The sequence below is a fragment of the Heptranchias perlo genome, chromosome 1, assembly GCF_035084215.1.
Source record: "Heptranchias perlo isolate sHepPer1 chromosome 1, sHepPer1.hap1, whole genome shotgun sequence".
NCBI lineage: Eukaryota > Metazoa > Chordata > Chondrichthyes > Hexanchiformes > Hexanchidae > Heptranchias > Heptranchias perlo.
Window position 1 is genome coordinate 65,459,101 of NC_090325.1, and position 22,424 is coordinate 65,481,524.

Sequence of the window (22,424 nt, forward strand, 5' to 3'; positions counted from 1 at the left end):
TCTGGTCTATATGTGACTCCAATTCTTAACTGCAGCGGTTCCAGAAGGCTGCTCACCACCACCTTCTCAAGGGAATTAGGGATGGGCAATAAATGCCGGCCTTGCCAGTGATGCTCACATCCCATGAATGAATAAAAAAAACTCTATGTGGAAAAATGTGTCTTCTAACTTTCCCCTTCATTCTTCTAGTGGTAATCCTGTTTATGCCCTCCTGTTACTGATCTGCCAACCAGTGGAATTTTTTTTGTTATTTACTCTCTCAAAACCTCTCATAATGTTGAAAGCTTCTATTAGATCGCTCCTCAACCTTTTCCGTTCTAGTGGAAAAAGACCCAATTTGTTTAGCATTTCCTCTTCACTATAACTTGTCATACCTGGTACTATTCTTGTGAATCTTCACTGTACCCTTTATGGTTCTAATATGCTTGCTATAATGGGGTGCCCAGAATGGGACACATTACTCCAACTGTATCCTAACCAATGTCTTGTACAAATTCAGCATCACTTCCTTGCTTTTATAGGGGAATCAAGGGATATGGGGATCGGGCGGGAAAGTGAAGTTGAGGTCGAAGATCAGCCATGATCTTATTGAATGGTGGAGCAGGCTAGAGGGGCCATATGGCCTATTCCTGCTCCTATTTCTTATGTTCTTATATTTACTGGCCCTGAATTTCCTTCGGGCCAGTGGCACATTTTGGATGGATGCCTGGCAATCCAAGTATGGTGGGGATAGAAAATGGTCTGGATCCGATAACACCAGGCTTCCACCCTGAAGGTGTGGCACCTGTCTCCTTAGGGCGGGGGTGAACGGAAGTTCTGTCCACCCCCGGTGGCCTGGCAATCAAAAGCAAGGCACATTCATTGGAGCTCCCACCTCCTGAGTCCAGGTCGAACAGGACGCTGGTGAAATACCAACCTCCAGTACTATGGAGCAGCGGAAGTGGAACCCACAGGTATTTTCAGGCTGGGGTCCTGGCCTGGAGCACCGCAGAAGATGGTAGTCTTCAATATTTAAGTTGCCCCTCTGCTAAAGCAGGCCAATTTCAATGTCTGTCACACTTTATGCCCAGTCCTGCCAACTGGAATATGACTTTAACTGTATTTTGCACTCCCCCTCTAGTGGGCACCTGGCATGTACCAATACTGGGACAGTTGCCCGCCTGATTTATTTAGAGGTCTAAAACTCAGGTAGGATCAGGCTATCTCTCCATCGGTGGATTGTGATTCCTGCTCCACCGCAGTTAAGTTCTTAGACCGAGTGTCTCTTGGCAAATTTCCTGTTTCCAAAGATGTTTGAAGAATTATAATTCATGTCTCTGCTATCTTTTCCCCTACCTCTTTCAGTTTTCTGGGATGCATACCATCTGTGCCTGGCACGCATCCCGGAATGCTGCAGGAGGTTGGGTGATTTATTTTATTTAGTCCCATTAACTTTGGTAATACAGTTTCCTTCTGAATAGTTATCTCTAACTGACAAGAGACCCCTTTTAAGAATACAGCTAACTGAAATCCATCTCGATTACACAATATTTTACTTGAATTATGTCATGAAAAGTGCAGAAATTTTACTGTTTGAGACATGACTGAAGTATTTATTTCCCTGCGGCAGCAGTAACTCCTCCCCCCACCCCCCCCGCCTTTAGCTCAGGAATGCTAAGGACCCTTGCTCAATGTAGACCTTGGACTGAAGCTGGGGCCTTCCTAGTCTGTGCATTTACTGAATGTGCCTTTGAGGGGTCTGTTTTTCAGTTAATTTGTGAAATGAATAATGTTTTAAAGCACTGTTCATGCACACAAAGACTTCTTTACAAAGTTCTCTCGGACACTTTTTTGTTGCCGTCTAAATGTTTTTTCCAATATTTTCCAGCTGTAACAGTAAATTCGACTATTCATGAATATACACTGAAATCTCTGCAGAAAAATACTGAATACACAGCATATGTTATGGCATCCACAGAGAAGGGAGGCACAAATAGCACATTGACTTTCTTCAAAACAAATGCAATTGGTAAGTGAAGCAATCTAAGAAAAAGGTTGCAATTCATGCATTTATTTCTCAGGTTTGTAGTTGCACAAAACCATTCCAGTTTTATACAAGAGTAAATAACCCAAATGAGCTGCAAACTTATTTTTGCAGTCATACTTGCTTTCTTAGTTGAACGTAATTGGCCCAGAAATTCCTCAAGGGTGCAATCCCGACACTTGCAATGGGATTGTGCCTGAGGCTGACCCCGCCAAGGTTTGTGGAGTCAGGGGGAGGGGCCTCGTGGAACAGGTGCATCTGTGGTGTTCCCTTTCCAGGACAACTTCTCACCCCTGCAAGGCTGATACTGTCGCCTCCAATAGGCCCCTGTGTCAGGAGCCACTTTAAAGAAATAGGATAAACTTCTGCCCCCGATGATCCTCAGGGGTCCTGGCCTGGACACTTGCGCCTCGATTTTTACTGGGCGTAGGTGCCGCTTTCGGGACGGACGAGGGTGCAGGTGGAAGAGGTGAGTTCCTAATTTTACCTGAGCTATCAGAAGCAGGAGCTGAGTGGATGCCAGATGCTTTCCTGTGTGGGGAGGAGGGAAGGAAGAGGGATTGAGGTGGGGTGGGGAGGGGTGGGAGGGGTGCTCTTTCATGCCTCCTCATGGTGAAGTGCAGGAAATATTTGCAGAAGCTTAAACGAAGATGCTAGAAGAATCGGAAATGGTGGCAGTGGAAGAAACATCAGGGGTAATGGAGGATTTGAAGCTGAAAGGAGAGGGCGATGTGCCATGTAAAAAATATGGGGCAGCATGTTCCTTTCTTCCTCCTACCCCACTTTTTCCTCACAACTTCATGGCCAAGAAGCCTAGACCAACACTAACAGGAGAAAAGTTAAAATGAAACACACACACACACAGAGCCCTGCAGGTGAGATGTGTACCTGACCCTGCCAAAGTCTTTGAGATTAGACTATTTGAATAAAATAGGCAGGCACCTGTGCCAGTATTGATGCATCATAGGCACCTGGTTGGGGGGAGGGGGCAGGGGCAGAGAGAAATGCAATGCTTGTCAACTGTGTGTGGGTAAAATCAGCAAGACTGGCTTAAAACTTCTGATAAGGTTTAAAATTATCCCTTTTAGAAGAGGGCTGATATCACTTTAACAATCTTTCATCTCCTGGAGTGTTCCAGGCTTGGAACATGACAACGGGCTCCACTTCTGGTGCTCCACTCAGCTGGATGATGGTATCTTGCCAACATCCAGTTAGTTCAGGGCAGAGCAGGTGGGAGCAATGGGAATTCCAGAGGACATAACACCCTCCTGCTGGGCTGCACCTCCTTTTCAGACTCTAGAGTTCCACGGAGCAAATGAAACTTCTGCTGTGCCTTCTGCCGCAAAGGAAATTCAGGACTGAGACTTAGCGTTAATGTGTCCTGCCCATTTCTCACCACTGCCAGTTTCACCTACTGGGAAAATACTGCAGGCCCGAAGGAAATTTAGGGCTGATGTTAGTGCCAGTGCAATAATATTGTTGTATTTGACAGGCAAATCAATTGAAATCATCAGAAAAGAAACTGGGTTTTAATTTCTTTTTATTCCTAATTGCCTTTGCTTCATAAATTGAGATTCCATCCTATTTTTCTTCCCTTGTATCCTGAAGGGGCGCATTCCTGCCAGGGTACAATTCCGCATTCCTGCCAGGGTACAATTCCGCGCTCCTGCCAGTGTACAATTCCGCATTCCTGCCAGGGTACAATTCCGCGCTCCTGCCAGGGTACAATTCCGCACTCCTGCCAGTGTACAATTCCGCGCTCCTGCCAGTGTACAATTCCGCATTCCTGCCAGTGTACAATTCCGCGCTCCTGCCAGTGTACAATTCCGCATTCCTGCCAGGGTACAATTCCGCATTCCTGCCAGGGTACAATTCCGCGCTCCTGCCAGGGTACAATTCCGCGCTCCTGCCAGTGTACAATTCCGCGCTCCTGCCAGTGTACAATTCCGCGTTCCTGCCAGTGTACAATTCCGCGCTCCTGCCAGTGTACAATTCCGCGCTCCTGCCAGGGTACAATTCCGCACTCCTGCCAGTGTACAATTCCGCACTCCTGCCAGGGTACAATTCCGCACTCCTGCCAGGGTACAATTCTGCAGTCCGGCCAGGGTACAATTCCACCCTTCTGCCAGGGTATGGTTACACAGATGCTGGCAACCTTTTGATTTGGATGGTTCAGTTCTACACTGAGCAGTGCATTCAGAGGACAAGAGGCATTTCAAAGACCTCACTAAGTTGAGGGCACAAGTACCATTTAAATTCTGCACAGCTGATCAATGTGTTTCTAGCATCTTTAATGTGTTTCATTGCATTTGTAGCTGAACAGCTGAAAATAGATGACTATTCAATATAACAATGAAACAGCAGGTGCTCCATTCTGCAGAAGTATGCTCAGAAGTAAAGTATATCTGATCTACTCAGCAAGATTCAAATTGTGACAAAATAAAAACACTGGCTCTGGCAAACATATTGAGATAATCAGTTTTGTTTGAAAATTTAAATAATTGGAATTCTCATGAAACCACAAGAGTTTAAGTGATTTAAAACATGCTTCCCCTTCAAGCAAGAAGAAATGTAACCTAAGTTTACATGATATCAAGTGTGTAAATATGCAAGAAGGTGCTATTTTAATTTTAATTTATGTAAGCTATGCACTGTCAATGGAGTTTGACATCACCAGATGAAAGATTTCTTTTTAAATCTACATGTTTGATATCCCACCTGTAAACTCCTTGGCTGTGAAATTATGTTGTGCGAATATTAGGAGGGGTTAATTCATTTAAAATAAATATCTAATTAAAATAGCTTACTAAAGAATTCCATACAAATGAGTTAATATTTGTGTAGCATAATTTCAAGGCCCTTGGAAAGTTTGTGGAGAATCGACTGGAAGTTGACCTTTATCAGCATATTAAGTAAAACTCTCAGCATGTGTAAATGGAACAAAATAGTGGATAACACTAAAATATACCATTTTACATTAATACTAAGGGAAGCCTTGTCAAATCTAAATAGTGATACAAGCATTAAAAGTTTGTGGTTTGCTTTAAAATAATAGTCAGTTTATAATTGTATTGCAGAGCAAGAAGACACTGTGGTGATTGTGGTTCCTGTTCTTTTCTGCTTCCTACTAATAGTCATTGTATCGGTAATCTGTTTCAACAACAAACATAGGTAAGTACATTGACTTTTAAATGCATCTTTTGAAATTTCAAGTACCATTGGTCTGTAACAAGTTCTGGCCTTCTGCATTCCCTGGACAGAACTTCACACACATCAGAAAATCAGGTGATTAAGTTGATTTTTCATCAACTAAATTGAATGGGTGGATAATGCTGGGCAGCAGCTGCCCAATTTTCCAATATCCATTCCCAACGTAAAATTGCGTACATTTCAATATTTTGTGGCATTGCCACATGTAGCACATGATGCATGGGCAATGGCTTGTGGGTCGGGAGCTGAAATGTCTGATGTCAGCAGTCAGTGGCTGCACTTGCAGCACTGGGGACCTAATCCCCTTGCAGGATATGGCTGTTAGAGGCCAAAGAAACCAGGGGTAGGAAGGAAGGGTTGCCCATATTTCAAAGAGAGGGTCACCCAGGAGCAATAATTTTTCCTTCTAGATGGGCCTCCTGGAAGCATCCTTACCATGCTTAATGTTTGGAGTGCCTCTCAGAGGCTCCAGCCGCATTGTTAGGCATCAGCCTTATTTGCTTGCCAACTTGTGGGCCTAATGAGCTTTCTGCACATTCGCTGTAGAGGCTGTATGGAACAGCTACAAAATCATCGTACAAAACAGAGTTTGGAATGTATCAAGCGCTGAAAAGGCTTCAATGCCTCATAACATGGGCCCCAGTGCTTGAATTGCTGCAGTGCTTTAGGTGCTCAACGTTACGTTATTGGTCTCCCTGAGATAGGCTGCTTGAGTGTAGGAGACATCACAGTGGAAGGACGATCCTGTTCCCATTTAACATCCACATGTGCCCTTTCCAGTAATGGTCATTGGACAGTGATCAGAAGTGGGAATGCTGGTTGATATATCCTTTCCCTAGCCAAAGGGTACTGAGGCTAATTTTGCTCAATTACACTCTTAAATGTACATTTTCTTTGTTTTTTATACAATTATCAAAAAAAACCTCACAGAAATCTGAATTTTAAAAAAGAAACCTGTTTAACAGGACTTTTCAAATGACTGGGATATTAATTTAATATTGAATTTAGTGGCTGGCAGGAGATACGTTTCTCCACTGCCAATAGAATCCCGCTCCAGCTGAATCCCATTATTTAACCAATAAAAGGAGCACAAAAGGAAGGAATGAATCACCCATCGTAGGGTGAAGTCAGGTTGGATTCAAAAAAATTCAACATGTTAACATTTACCACCCACCCACAGCAAGCCAATTACTGTACAAAGGCACAGCTGAAGTATTTTCACCAAAGACATAATTCCAGCTGTGTGTTAAAGGAGAAAACATTTTCTGAAATAAAATTAGTTAAGTAGTGTGCTGATCAGGACTGCTTTTTTCCTTTTATTATTCATTCTTAGAATGTGGGTGTTGCTGGCAAGGCATGTATTTGTTGTCATCCTTAAAAGGTGGTGGTGAGCCTTCTTCCCAAACCATTGCAGTCCGTGTGGTGAAGGTACTCCCCCACAATGCTGTTAGGTAGGGTGTTTCAGGATTTTGACCCAGCAACGATGAAGGAACAGCAATATATGTCCAAGTTAGGATAGTGTGTGACTTGGAGGGGAACTTGGAGGGGATGGTGTTCCCATACACCTGCTGCCCTTGTGCTTCTGGGTGGTGGAGGCCACTGATTTGGGAGGTGCGGCCGAAGAAGCCATGTCAACTTTTTGCAGTGCATCTGTAAATAGTACACACTGCAGCCACGGTACGCCGCTGCTGGATGTTTAGGCTAGTGGATCAAGGTGCTGATCAGGCAGACTGCTTTATCCTGCTTGGTGTTAAGCTTATTAAGTGCTGTACAGCTGCACCCATCCAGGTGGGGGGAGAGTATTCTATCGCACTCCTGATTTGTGCCTTGTTGGTGTTGGAGAGTTGTTGGGGAGTCAGGATGTGAGCCACTTGTCACACAATGCCCAGCCTCTAACCTGTTCTAGTATCCATGGCATTTATGTGGTTGGTCCAGTTGAGTTTCTGGTCAATGGTGACCCCCAGGATGGTGGTGGATTTGGTGATGGTAATGCTATTGAATGCCAAGGGGAGATGACTAGGCTCTCTTGTTGGAGATGATCATTACCTTGCACTTGTGTGGCACAAATGTTACTTGCCACTTATCAGCCTAAGCATTCTGCTGCTGATGATGCGTCATAGCGCCTCATGGGTGCCCAGTGTTGGGCTGCTAGACCCTTCCTTCATTTGCCCTGCTTAGTACAGTGGTAATGCCACACTACATGACGGAGGATGTCCTCATGGTGGAGACAAGATTTTGTCTTCACAAGGACTGTGCAGAGGTCACTTGACTTCATTAGTATTAATTTTACATAATGGAGACTTAGAAGTGGGTGGTAGTTGTGGGATCTTGTCCCTGACTGCAAGTGGTAAGATTGGTTTGCCCTTTGCTTCAATCCACAGGTTGAGTTAATAATGTAGCATTGTGGTAATCTGATTTAGGTTTTTCAGTTCTCCCATTCTTTCCTGAGGAAACCAATAAGGTGAAAGCTTGTAAAATGTTCTACTTCCCATGACTGGCATTTCATTATAAATATAATAATCATCTCTGACTCTTTCAGGATTAAAAAACACATTTGGCCTGATGTTGCCGATCCATCAGGGAGCAGTGTGGCTGATTGGTTGCAGAAACACCAACCTAAGGTATACTTTTTCCTGATCTGATAATTATGATTTGTAGAGGAGGTTTTAATTTGGTATATATGTTTGTGAAATTTTTCAAAGACAGTGGAATGGATGGATGTGGTGAGTATTTTTTGTCTACCAGCCCTTAACATCACTTAAGAGTGTAATTTATAATTTGGTGATGACAGACTGAATGGATGGACATTTTTCTAAATTCAATCAGTACCAAAAAACCTTTGCAATCTTCAGTCACAACACAAATCTTTATTCCTGTCGTAAAAAGATTTTAATGTAAAAATTTGTTATATTCCTTTTGCTTCTTAATTTCTAATCTTTCACATTTGCATTTGTATTAGGTGCCATCTTGTTGTATATTACAAAAATAAAAATAGTGTTTGAACCACTAGTCCACTGCCAGAAAGGCACATCAGACAAATGCATGCAAGAGATTTAATATTATTGTGGCCTGATTAATAATGCCTTTGATATATATTAATGCCAAAGAGTTTCTGTAGTTTAGGATCCCATGTGGCTCTATAAAATATCTACACAGCTGTGTCCTACCTAGTGATTGCACAAATAAAGACAATTAGAGTTTATGGAGTGGAGAGGATTTCTCAGGACTTTTTGGAGCTGATGATGCAGCTCATGCACCACACCACCGGCTCACCTCACCTCACTGTATAATGCATGTGTCTCACAATGTGCTGAAGCCCTAGGGACACGCCATTGGGTGCCAGCAGCCAGTGAAGGGCTTCTGGCTGCCTGTTTCACAACTTGGCAGAGGTGGGGGGGGGGGGGGGGGGAGGGGAGAAGGGTAGAGGTGACCAATTTCTTTTTTACATTAAGAGGTTGCCTCTTCTTCAGCAATCATTCCAAATGAGTGCTGCTCAGGCATTCCAACATGTTATGGGGCGGACGCAGCATTTAATTATGACTTCGGGGGCTTAATAAGCTTAGTACACAACTTGTGCACTGGCTTCTGGCCGTGTTTGCACTTGCTGCTCACATTGGGACATGTTGAGGTCTTTGTGGGTCTCGGGCCTCTATGCTTGATTTTCTGGGGAGTGAGCTGCCTGTACACTTCAGCACATTGGCAGCTGCCATTGTAATATCAGCCCCTTTAACTTTAAAAACATCTAGAATCATAGAATCATAGAAGTTACAACATGGAAACAGGCCCTTCGGCCCAACATGTCCATGTCGCCCAGTTTATACCACTAAGCTAGTCCCAATTGCCTGCACTTGGCCCATATCCCTCGATACCCATCTTCCCCATGTAACTGTCCAAATGCTTTTTAAAAGACAAAATTGTACCCGCCTCTACTACTGCCTCTGGCAGCTCGTTCCAGACACTCACCACCCTTTGAGTGAAAAAATTGCCCCTCTGGATCCTTTTGTATCTCTCCCCTCTCACCTTAAATCTGTGCCCCCTCGTTATAGACTCCCCTACCTTTGGGAAAAGATTTTGACTATCGACCTTATCTATGCCCCTCATTATTTTATAGACTTCTATAAGATCAGCCCTTAACCTCCTACTCTCCAGGGAATAAAGTCCCAGTCTGTCTAACCTCTCCCTGTAAGTCAAACCATCAAGTCCCGGTAGCATCCTAGTAAATCTTTTCTGCACTCTTTCTAGTTTAATAATATCCTTTCTATAATAGGGTGACCAGAACTGTACACAGTACTCCAAGTGTGGCCTCACCAATGCCCTGTACAACTTCAACAAGACATCCCAACTCCTGCATTCAATGTTCTGACCAATGAAACCAAGCATGCTGAATGCCTTCTTCACCACCCTATCCACCTGTGACTCCACTTTCAAGGAGCTATGAATCTGTACTCCTAGATCTCTTTGTTCTATAACTCTCCCCAACGCCCTACCATTAACGGAGTAGGTCCTGGCCCGATTCGATCTACCAAAATGCATCACCTCACATTTATCTAAATTAAACTCCATCTGCCATTCATCGGCCCACTGGCCCAATTTATCAAGATCCCGTTGCAATCCTAGATAACCTTCTTCACTGTCCACAATGCCACCAATCTTGGTGTCATCTGCAAACTTACTAACCATGCCTCCTAAATTCTCATCCAAATCATTAATATAAATAACAAATAACAGCGGACCCAGCACCGATCCCTGAGGCACACCGCTGGACACAGGCATCCAGTTTGAAAAACAACCCTCGACAACCACCCTCTGTCTTCTGTCGTCAAGCCAATTTTGTATCCAATTGGCTACCTCACCTTGGATCCCATGAGATTTAACCTTATGTAACAACCTACCATGCGGTACCTTGTCAAATGCTTTGCTGAAGTCCATGTAGACCACGTCTACTGCACAGCCCTCATCTATCTTCTTGGTTACCCCTTCAAAAAACTCAATCAAATTCGTGAGACATGATTTTCCTCTCACAAAACCATGCTGACTGTTCCTAATTAGTCCCTGCCTCTCCAAATGCCTGTAGATTCTGTCCCTCAGAATACCCTCTAACAACTTACCCACTACAGATGTCAGGCTCACTGGTCTGTAGTTCCCAGGCTTTTCCCTGCCGCCCTTCTTAAACAAAGGCACAACATTTGCTACCCTCCAATCTTCAGGCACCTCACCTGTAGCGGTAGATGATTCAAATATCTCTGCTAGGGGACCCGCAATTTCCTCCCTAACCTCCCATAACGTCCTGGGATACATTTCATCAGGTCCCGGAGATTTATCTACCTTGATGCGCGTTAAGACTTCCAGCACCTCCCTCTCTGTAATATGTACACTCCTCAAGACATCACTATTTATTTCCCCAAGTTCCCTAACATCCATGCCTTTCTCAACCGTAAATACCGATGTGAAATATTCATTCAGGATCTCACCCATCTCTTGTGGTTCCGCACATAGATGACCTTGTTGATCCTTAAGAGGCCCTACTCTCTCCCTCGTTACCCTTTTGGTTAAGTATATTGGAGTACTTGGATGTGCAAACTTGTGGAACTACTTATAACAGCTTGGTACTGATTGTACTTATAGGGGAGACTAGCAGGAGGTAGTGATAGCCACGAGAAGGGAAGCAGTGATTGATAACCTATAGTTAGGTAATGACAATGTTGAGGAGGGAAGCAGTGTCCATTGGTAAAGGAAAGAAACTTGCATTTACATAGCATCTTTTACCCCCTCAAGATGCTAGTACTTTACAGCCAATGAGTTATTTTTGAAGTGTAATTTATTGTTTTGTAGACAAATGTGGCAGCCAACTTGCGTACAGCAATGTTCCAGAAAACATTAAATGAGATAAATGACCAGTTAATCTGATATACTGGTCTGGTTTGGAGGATAAATGTTGTCCAGGACGTCAGGAGAACTCCCTGCTTTTCTTTGAATAATGTCATGGGATCTTTTACATCAACGTGAACAGGCAGATGGGACTTCAGTTTAGTGTCTCATCCAAAAACCAGCACCTTCCTTAGTACAGCATTGAACATAGATGATATGCTAATGTCCTGGAGAGGGGCTTAAACCCCTGGTTGACTCTGGTGAGAGTGTTACCACTAAGCCAAACTGACACTTATTAGGAATAGAAATGGCACTGGAAGAGCGCCACTCTCTACTTATTAAAAAATAATCAGAATTCAGAATGTGGGATGTCAAGTTACCGCGAATATTAACTGCATTTAAAATGAAGGTTAGAAAATGACCATCTGGTGTAAAACTTGAGCAGTGTGCAGCTACCTCCTGAAGGTGTCTACCTGTTCTTTGGGTGACTTGCATGACACAGTTAGGGCTGATACAAGTACAAGGAGAAACTGATTTACATCAAAATGAATTTCTACTTGTGCTGACTTTTTTGCTAATACTGGTAAATATAGTGCCATGGATTTGAAGAGAAATAATAACTGGCTTAGAAGATCAGTAACCATAGACTCAGGGAGGTAACCTTGTGGAGAGGACCAACAGTGGCCTCTGGGTGAGTAGTGGCAATGGCAGCTTGGAAATAGGACAAAATCTCAGGAGGGTAGCAGTGAAAGAGGACTGGATTAAAGGGAATGACTGGAAAATAATATGGAATCAGCTAATTTTCAATTCTTGCTATGGTGCAGTACTTTATTACTGTGGTGTCTGTCTTATTTTACCAGAAGGATTGAACTTTTTTTTTCCTTTTCAAGAATGATCAAACCCCTAAAATACTGAATCCAGGGAATGATTTCAACTCTACCTTCAGCACAGTTGAAGTCGTATGTGTGTCTGAGGAAGACAAGCTACACTATATAGGGAAAGACAAGACTTCATATCTGCACGCAGCAGAAGTAGAATGTTCCTTTATTGTGCCTTCCCCTCAGCAAAGCACTTCAGATGGTGAAAAGACCAAGTTATTACAGTCTGTGGATACAGTAATGTACACAGTCTTGGAAGAAGGCTACAAGAGCCAAGTTCCTGGCATCAGCAGGTCATTGTCAAAACAGCCACTACTTTCAAATACTTTGGAAAAAAGTACAAACGACCAGGAAACTGGAATAAATACATTTGATGGAGCAGGAGAAAACTGTTGTCCACAATATACTGATGAAAATGACGTGTTTCCACAAATAATTAAAACCAATCCATATTTGAAGAATTCCTTAAATGTGACGGAGTTGCAAAATGCACCAGGTCTGGATGACGCAAACGATCCTGAGTTTGATAGTTGTTGTCAAGTGGACATGACAATTCAAGGAGATACTGGAACTTTGGATCTGAACCAGCAGAGTGCTCAGCAAGATAATCAGCAAGATAACCCAATGCAAACTTATATTACACTGGAATTACTGGGACTTAGGCTAAACAATTGAATCTAATAAACTAATCTGCTGTAAACAGCAAGTCTCTCACAACAGAAACCTTATGTTTTCAGAATTAAAAAGAAAAAAAAACATACTGCAGGTCCGTTGGGACATGAAAAGAGAAAAGTTAGTTAATGTTTCTGCAGTTCTGACAAAACATTAACCTGCTTTTTGTCTCTTTTGGGATACTGATAGACCGACAGTTCATTTCCAGCATTTTTATATTTTTTATCTCAGCATTTGGAGTTTTTTTCTTTTTAATCTCATCTTTTCAGAGTTGGACTGCAGCTGTTCTCAAGGACTTGAAAATCAATGTAATGATTGTCAGAACTACTTTATAAAAGAATAAGTCATATAACAAGCTCAAGTTTGATCACTATTCCGTTACCCCCCAACAACAAAAGTTGGGTCATGTTTTAGTCCCTGCCCCTAACAGATGATCCCAAAATGGGGGAGAGGGGTGCAAAGTAAATACTGGGGAACAATGCAAGCAAGAAGCCATGGACTTAAATATTACCGTATTAGTTTACAAATGATTAGTGTGTTTACATTACATTCCCTTGTCTGTTGGCTTAACAGAAACAACATCAGTGCCACACAATGTAACGTCAAGGCCCAAAAGTGTGAGTATGTGTTGCTGTCGTACAACATGTTGATCAAGAAAGTGATGTGGGAATTTATTGCAGCTAAATTTATGAAACTATTAGCTCAGGGGTCGGCTGTGGTTAAAAAAGGCAAATAATATACTGCATTTCATCAGGAGAACAATAGAGTACAATTCAAAATACTATATTAGTATAATACTATATTATATTACTGTTAAAATTCAAACTAGGTTACATTACTGTTAAAATTTTCATTCTTGTGTTCAAATCCCTCCATGGCCTCGCCTCTCCCTATATCTGTAACCTCCTTCAGCCCTACAACCCCCTGAGATCTTTGAGCTCCTCCAATTCTGTCCTCTTGAGCGTCCCCGATTTTCATCACTCCACCATTGGCGGCTGTGCCTTCAGCTGCCTAAACCTCTCCGCCTCTCTATCCTTCTTTAAGTCACTCCTTAAAACCTACCTCTTTGACCAAAACCTGTCCTACTACCTCTTTATGTGCCTTGGTGTCAAATTTTGCCTGACAAACGCTCCTGCGTTAAAGGCACTATATAAAGGCAAGTTGTTGTTGTTGTTATTGTATGAGGTATTAGTCAGTCCATGCCTGGAACACTGTTCAATTCTGGTCAATTATTCATAAGAAGGATATTATTGTGCTTTAAAGGGTACCAAGGCAAGAAGAAAGGAAGGAAGGACATCCCAAAGCATTTCACAGCCAATTAATTTACTTTTGAAGTGTAGTCACTATTATGTATTTATATTATAGGACCCTGATTTCCATATTAAAAGGGGCCTATCGACTGAAACAGGCTTTGGACACCCTGGGTAGGCCCCAGCCGCACCACCAATGTTAACATGGCAGTAAGGCTACCAACCCCATTTTGAGGCCATTATCCACCCGTTAACGCGGATAATGAAAAACGTCCCCAATGTCTTTGTTTCTTTATGGTTTTTTTGAAGTGTAACACAGGAAATAGGCACATGATGTACTGTTTGTGTTGTATTGTATTATATTAATATATAGATATACATAAATTACCCAATAGCTTAGTGACTTTATCCAGACAGTGGTTGAGCCATACAGACCATAAAGATCCTGCATTTGAACCAGGTTGTACTGAATTATCTGACCTCAGACAGGAGTGGTGGTATTGTCCTCAGCATATTTGGTAAAATTGGCCAGGGTTTCCATTCCTAATGCTATCCTCTGAACCCTGATGGGAGGATCAGGCTCAATTGTGATGCCGCAGTGTTTGAATGGTTTCATTGGCACCATGGAGTGTAGGAATAGAAAGGAATAAAAAATTTGTTGATGCATTATTTAGCACCTTTCATGACCTCAGGACGCCTAAAAGCACCTTACAACCAATAAATACTTGTTTGAAGTGTAGTCACTGTTGTTGTGAGATGCAGCAGCCATTGTGCACACAGCAAGGTCCTACAAACAGCAATAAGATAAATGACCAGCTAAACTGTTTTAGTGATGTTGGTGAAGGGATAAATGTTGGGCAGGACACTGGGGAGAACCTCCCTGCTCATCTTCAAATAGAATCATGGGATCCTTTACATCCATCTGACAGAGCAGGCAGGGCTTCAGTTTAATACCTTATCTGAAAGACAGCAACTCGAACAATGCAGCACTCCCTCTGTAATTTGTTAAAATTTCAGCCTTGATTATGTGCTCAAATCCTGGTGTGGGGCTTAAACCCAGCACCTTCTGACTCAGAGGCAAGAGTGCTACCACTGAGCCAAGCCTGACATTTGATGCAGCTTTGATTGAAACACTTCAGAATTCCTCATCTCAATCTCACTGCACAGGGAGGCATGAGAATTTGCCACCAAAAAGGCTGAATTGTGAATTTATTTTTAATATGAGAAACCAAGGTAAAGGGCCAAAGTTCAGGACATTACAAAGATTGAACGGAATGAAAGAGAGCATTTAAGTCATGCTTGAGTTTTAAACAACTGATAGGGGGTAATCTTCACTTTCAATGGGGTAGAAAACTGGGGTTAATGGATTGGCTGCTCGTTATACAACCCGCCTGACTGTAGAAGTAGGGGGGCTGAAGAATGTCCAGGATAACGTATTTGGAGCTCGGAGAAAAGGAAAATCAATGCCATCATGAATTTAAATATTGTATTAGGTGAGAAACAGGAACACTGACCAGAATCTTCCTCACCGTTTAGAAGAGTAATGGATATGTAAAATAGATTCAAAGCAGAAACAGGTTTGATGTTTGTTCAGAGCTGAACTAGCTGGTAGAACTATGAATCCTACCTCCCCTGGTAGAACTATGAATCCTACCTCCCCTGGTAGAAGCACGAATCCGACCTCCCCTGGTAGAAGCATGAATCCGACCTCTCCTGGTAGAAGCATGAATCTGACCTCTCCTGGTAGAAGCATGAATCCGACCTCTCCTGGTATAAGCAGGAATCTTATCTCTCCTGGTAGAAGCAGGAATCTTATCTCTCCTGGTAGAAGCATGAATCTTATCTCTCCTGGTAGAAGCATGAATCTGACCTCTCCTGGTAGAAGCATGAATCTTATCTCTCCTGGTAGAAGCATGAATCCGACCTCCCCTGGTAGAAGCATGAATCCGACCTCTCCTGGTAGAAGCATGAATCCGACCTCTCCTGGTAGAAGCATGAATCCGACCTCTCCTGGTAGAAGCATGAATCTGACCTCTCCTGGTAGAAGCATGAATCCGACCTCTCCTGGTAGAAGCATGAATCCGACCTCTCCTGGTAGAAGCATGAATCCGACCTCTCCTGGTAGAAGCATGAATCCTATCTCTCCTGGTAGAAGCATGAATCCGACCTCTCCTGGTAGAAGCATGAATCCGACCTCTCCTGGTAGAAGCATGAATCCGACCTCTCCTGGTAGAAGCATGAATCCTATCTCTCCTGGTAGAAGCATGAATCTGACCTCTCCTGGTAGAAGCATGAATCTGACCTCCCCTGGTAGAAGCATGAATCCGACCTCTCCTGGTAGAAGCATGAATCTGACCTCTCCTGGTAGAAGCATGAATCTGACCTCTCCTGGTAGAAGCATGAATCTTATCTCTCCTGGTAGAAGCATGAATCTGACCTCTCCTGGTAGAAGCATGAATCCGACCTCTCCTGGTAGAAGCATGAATCCGACCTCTCCTGGTAGAAGCATGAATCCTATCTCTCCTGGTAGAAGCATGAATCTGACCTCTCCTGGTAGAAGCATGAATCCGACCCCTCCTGGTAGAAGCATGAATCTGACCTCTCCTGGTAGAAGCATGAATCTGACCTCTCCTGGTAGAAGCATGAATCCGACCTCTCCTGGTAGAAGCATGAATCCGACCTCTCCTGGTAGAAGCATGAATCCGACCTCCCCTGGTAGAAGCATGAATCCGACCTCTCCTGGTAGAAGCATGAATCTGACCTCTCCTGGTAGAAGCATGAATCTGACCTCTCCTGGTAGAAGCATGAATCTGACCTCTCCTGGTAGAAGCATGAATCCGACCTCTCCTGGTAGAAGCATGAATCTGACCTCTCCTGGTAGAAGCATGAATCTGACCTCTCCTGGTAGAAGCATGAATCTGACCTCTCCTGGTAGAAGCATGAATCCGACCTCTCCTGGTAGAAGCATGAATCTGACCTCTCCTGGTAGAAGCATGAATCCGACCTCTCCTGGTAGAAGCATGAATCCGACCTCTCCTGGTAGAAGCATGAATCTGACCTCTCCTGGTAGAAGCATGAATCTTATCTCTCCTGGTAGAAGCATGAATCTGACCTCTCCTGGTAGAAGCATGAATCCTACCTCCCCTGGTAGAAGCATGAATCTGACCTCTCCTGGTAGAAGCATGAATCTGACCTCTCCTGGTAGAAGCATGAATCTGACCTCCCCTGGTAGAAGCATGAATCTTATCTCTCCTGGTAGAAGCATGAATCTGACCTCTCCTGGTAGAAGCATGAATCTGACCTCTCCTGGTAGAAACATGAATCCGACCTCTGCTGGTAGAAACATGAATCCGACCTCTGCTGGTAGAAGCATGAATCCGACCTCTGCTGGTAGAAGCATGAATCCGACCTCCCCTGGTAGAAACATGAATCCGACCTCCCCTGGTAGAAACATGAATCCGACCTCTCCTGGTAGAAGCATGAATCCGACCTCTCCTGGTAGAAACATGAATCCGACCTCTCCTGGTAGAAGCATGAATCCGACCTCTGCTGGTAGAAGCATGAATCTGACCTCTCCTGGTAGAAGCATGAATCTTATCTCTCCTGGTAGAAACATGAATCTGACCTCTCCTGTTAGAAGCATGAATCCGACCTCTCCTGGTAGAAGCATGAATCTGACCCCTCCTGGTAGAAGCATGAATCTGACCTCTCCTGGTAGAAGCATGAATCTGACCCCTCCTGGTAGAAGCATGAATCTGACCTCTCCTGGTAGAAGCATGAATCTGACCTCTCCTGGTAGAAGCATGAATCTGACCTCTCCTGGTAGAAGCATGAATCCTACCTCCCCTGGTAGAAGCATGAATCCGACCTCTCCTGGTAGAAGCATGAATCTGACCTCTCCTGGTAGAAGCATGAATCTGACCTCTCCTGGTAGAAGCATGAATCTGACCCCTCCTGGTAGAAGCATGAATCTGACCTCTCCTGGTAGAAGCATGAATCCGACCTCTCCTGGTAGAAGCATGAATCTGACCTCTCCTGGTAGAAGCATGAATCTGACCTCCCCTGGTAGAAGCATGAATCTGACCTCTCCTGGTAGAAGCATGAATCTGACCTCTCCTGGTAGAAGCATGAATCTGACCTCTCCTGGTAGAAGCATGAATCTGACCTCCCCTGGTAGAAGCATGAATCTGACCTCTCCTGGTAGAAGCATGAATCTGATCTCTCCTGGTAGAAGCATGAATCCGACCTCTCCTGGTAGAAGCATGAATCTGATCTCTCCTGGTAGAAGCATGAATCTGACCTCTCCTGGTAGAAGCATGAATCTGATCTCTCCTGGTAGAAGCATGAATCTGACCTCTCCTGGTAGAAGCATGAATCCGACCTCTCCTGGTAGAAGCATGAATCTGACCTCTCCTGGTAGAAGCATGAATCTGACCTCTCCTGGTAGAAGCATGAATCTGACCTCTCCTGGTCGAAGCATGAATCTGACCTCTCCTGGTAGAAGCATGAATCCGACCTCTCCTGGTAGAAGCATGAATCTGACCTCTCCTGGTAGAAGCATGAATCTGACCTCTCCTGGTAGAAGCATGAATCCGACCTCCCCTGGTAGAAGCATGAATCCGACCTCTCCTGGTAGAAGCATGAATCTGACCTCTCCTGGTAGAAGCATGAATCTGACCTCTCCTGGTAAAAGCATGAATCTGACCTCTCCTGGTCGAAGCATGAATCTGACCTCTCCTGGTAGAAGCATGAATCTGACCTCTCCTGGTAGAAGCATGAATCTGACCTCTCCTGGTAGAAGCATGAATCTGACCTCTCCTGGTAAAAGCATGAATCTGACCTCTCCTGGTAGAAGCATGAATCCGACCTCTCCTGGTAGAAGCATGAATCTGACCTCTCCTGGTAGAAGCATGAATCTGACCTCTCCTGGTAGAAGCATGAATCCGACCTCCCCTGGTAGAAGCATGAATCCTATCTCTCCTGGTAGAAGCATGAATCTGACCTCTCCTGGTAGAAGCATGAATCTGACCTCTCCTGGTAAAAGCATGAATCTGACCTCTCCTGGTAAAAGCATGAATCCTAACTCTCCTGGTAGAAGCATGAATCTTATCTCTCCTGGTAGAAGCATGAATCTGACCTCTGCTGGTAGAAGCATGAATCCGACCTCTCCTGGTAGAAGCATGAATCTTATCTCTCCTGGTAGAAGCATGAATCTTATCTCTCCTGGTAGAAGCATGAATCTGACCTCTCCTGGTAGAAACATGAATCTGACCTCTCCTGGTAGAAGCATGAATCCGACCTCTCCTGGTAGAAGCATGAATCTGACCTCTCCTGGTAGAAGCATGAATCCTAACTCTCCTGGTAGAAGCATGAATCTGACCTCTCCTGGTAGAAGCATGAATCTGACCTCCCCTGGTAGAAGCATGAATCCGACCTCTCCTGGTAGAAGCATGAATCTGACCTCTCCTGGTAGAAGCATGAATCTGACCTCTCCTGGTAGAAGCATGAATCCGACCTCTCCTGGTAGAAGCATGAATCCGACCTCTCCTGGTAGAAGCATGAATCTGACCTCTCCTGGTAGAAGCATGAATCCGACCTCTCCTGGTAGAAACATGAATCTGACCTCTCCTGGTAGAAGCATGAATCTGACCTCTCCTGGTAGAAGCATGAATCTGACCTCTCCTGGTAGAAGCATGAATCCGACCTCTCCTGGTAGAAGCATGAATCTGACCTCTCCTGGTAGAAGCATGAATCTGATCTCTCCTGGTAGAAGCATGAATCCGACCTCTCCTGGTAGAAGCATGAATCTGATCTCTCCTGGTAGAAGCATGAATCTGACCTCTCCTGGTAGAAGCATGAATCTGATCTCTCCTGGTAGAAGCATGAATCTGACCTCTCCTGGTAGAAGCATGAATCCGACCTCTCCTGGTAGAAGCATGAATCTGACCTCTCCTGGTAGAAGCATGAATCTGACCTCTCCTGGTAGAAGCATGAATCTGACCTCTCCTGGTCGAAGCATGAATCTGACCTCTCCTGGTAGAAGCATGAATCCGACCTCTCCTGGTAGAAGCATGAATCTGACCTCTCCTGGTAGAAGCATGAATCTGACCTCTCCTGGTAGAAGCATGAATCCGACCTCCCCTGGTAGAAGCATGAATCCGACCTCTCCTGGTAGAAGCATGAATCTGACCTCTCCTGGTAGAAGCATGAATCTGACCTCTCCTGGTAAAAGCATGAATCTGACCTCTCCTGGTCGAAGCATGAATCTGACCTCTCCTGGTAGAAGCATGAATCTGACCTCTCCTGGTAGAAGCATGAATCTGACCTCTCCTGGTAGAAGCATGAATCTGACCTCTCCTGGTAAAAGCATGAATCTGACCTCTCCTGGTAGAAGCATGAATCCGACCTCTCCTGGTAGAAGCATGAATCTGACCTCTCCTGGTAGAAGCATGAATCTGACCTCTCCTGGTAGAAGCATGAATCCGACCTCCCCTGGTAGAAGCATGAATCCTATCTCTCCTGGTAGAAGCATGAATCTGACCTCTCCTGGTAGAAGCATGAATCTGACCTCTCCTGGTAAAAGCATGAATCTGACCTCTCCTGGTAAAAGCATGAATCCTAACTCTCCTGGTAGAAGCATGAATCTTATCTCTCCTGGTAGAAGCATGAATCTGACCTCTGCTGGTAGAAGCATGAATCCGACCTCTCCTGGTAGAAGCATGAATCTTATCTCTCCTGGTAGAAGCATGAATCTTATCTCTCCTGGTAGAAGCATGAATCTGACCTCTCCTGGTAGAAACATGAATCTGACCTCTCCTGGTAGAAGCATGAATCCGACCTCTCCTGGTAGAAGCATGAATCTGACCTCTCCTGGTAGAAGCATGAATCCTAACTCTCCTGGTAGAAGCATGAATCTGACCTCTCCTGGTAGAAGCATGAATCTGACCTCCCCTGGTAGAAGCATGAATCCGACCTCTCCTGGTAGAAGCATGAATCTGACCTCTCCTGGTAGAAGCATGAATCTGACCTCTCCTGGTAGAAGCATGAATCCGACCTCTCCTGGTAGAAGCATGAATCCGACCTCTCCTGGTAGAAGCATGAATCTGACCTCTCCTGGTAGAAGCATGAATCCGACCTCTCCTGGTAGAAACATGAATCTGACCTCTCCTGGTAGAAGCATGAATCTGACCTCTCCTGGTAGAAGCATGAATCTGACCTCTCCTGGTAGAAGCATGAATCCGACCTCTCCTGGTAGAAGCATGAATCTGACCTCTCCAGGTAGAAGCATGAATCTGACCTCTCCAGGTAGAAGCATGAATCTGACCTCTCCTGGTAGAAGCATGAATCCGACCTCTCCTGGTAGAAACATGAATCTGACCTCTCCTGGTAGAAGCATGAATCCGACCTCTCCTGGTAGAAGCATGAATCTGACCTCTCCTGGTAGAAGCATGAATCTGACCTCTCCTGGTAGAAGCATGAATCTGACCTCTCCTGGTAGAAGCATGAATCTGACCTCTCCTGGTAGAAGCATGAATCCGACCTCCCCTGGTAGAAGCATGAAACCGACCTCTCCTGGTAGAAGCATGAATCTGACCTCTCCTGGTAGAAGCATGAATCCGACCTCTCCTGGTAGAAGCATGAATCCGACCTCTCCTGGTAGAAGCATGAATCTGACCTCTCCTGGTAGAAGCATGAATCTGACCTCTCCTGTTAGAAGCATGAATCCGACCTCTCCTGGTAGAAGCATGAATCTGACCTCTCCTGGTAGAAGCATGAATCCGACCTCTCCTGGTAGAAGCATGAATCCGACTTCTCCTGGTAGAAGCATGAATCCTATCTCTCCTGGTAGAAGCATGAATCTGACCTCTCCTGGTAGAAGCATGAATCCTACAAATACCTCTGTGTCTTGGGGCTGGAAGAGGAAAAAGTCAAAACAGTGTTTTGGTTCCTGATAGCTTTCCTTGCTATAAAGTGCACATAGGTATATTGGGTGAGGACAGTATCTGGCTTGGGTATGATACCTTCCTTAATAAAATTGACCAGACACTTATTGTTCAGGCTTAAAGAATGACCATTTAGGGTAGGATTTTGAGGGCTGCTGACACCCGTGGAACCATACCCCAGCTTATATAGAACTATTTTTTGTATATTGTGTATCCCTAGTATATTGTGTCATGTTACTATTATTTCCCTGGGCCTTTTATAGAGCCCATGGTAAAACTGTAATAAAGAAAATGACTGTGAACAAATGACAGAAAACAATGTTGTGGTGTTGTTTACTCAAGTTCACACCTCCAGATACGATATTAGCATTTTCATGAGCAACATGATTCAAGAGTCAACAGCTTCCGCTGTAGATGAACTGATATTTCACCACATACTTTCTTGGCTCACACATGAAGAATCGACACTTGGATGAACTACTGGGAGCTGCTGGTGTAGGAGAACTGTTTATTAAGCATACAGTAGGGTCTGTTTTACCCAAGGTTCTGGTGGTGCAAAGCAAGTAACAAATCATATATA

At 44.3% G+C, this 22,424-nt stretch overlaps 1 protein-coding gene across 3 annotated transcripts in view; it reads left to right on the plus strand.

The window, feature by feature from the left end:
• Positions 1 to 12,657, plus strand: part of LOC137322877 (interleukin-6 receptor subunit beta-like) — a 108,276-nt gene extending 95,619 nt beyond the window's left edge. For all 3 annotated transcript variants that reach the window (XM_067986060.1, XM_067986070.1, XM_067986079.1), the window contains 4 exons: positions 1,868 to 2,008; positions 5,101 to 5,194; positions 7,773 to 7,854; positions 11,992 to 12,657. In XM_067986060.1, the coding sequence (XP_067842161.1) occupies positions 1,868 to 2,008; positions 5,101 to 5,194; positions 7,773 to 7,854; positions 11,992 to 12,654 (980 nt within the window). In that variant the 3' untranslated portion in view covers positions 12,655 to 12,657. The remainder of the gene's footprint in view (positions 1 to 1,867; positions 2,009 to 5,100; positions 5,195 to 7,772; positions 7,855 to 11,991) is intronic.
• The last annotated feature ends 9,767 nt before the right edge of the window (positions 12,658 to 22,424 follow it).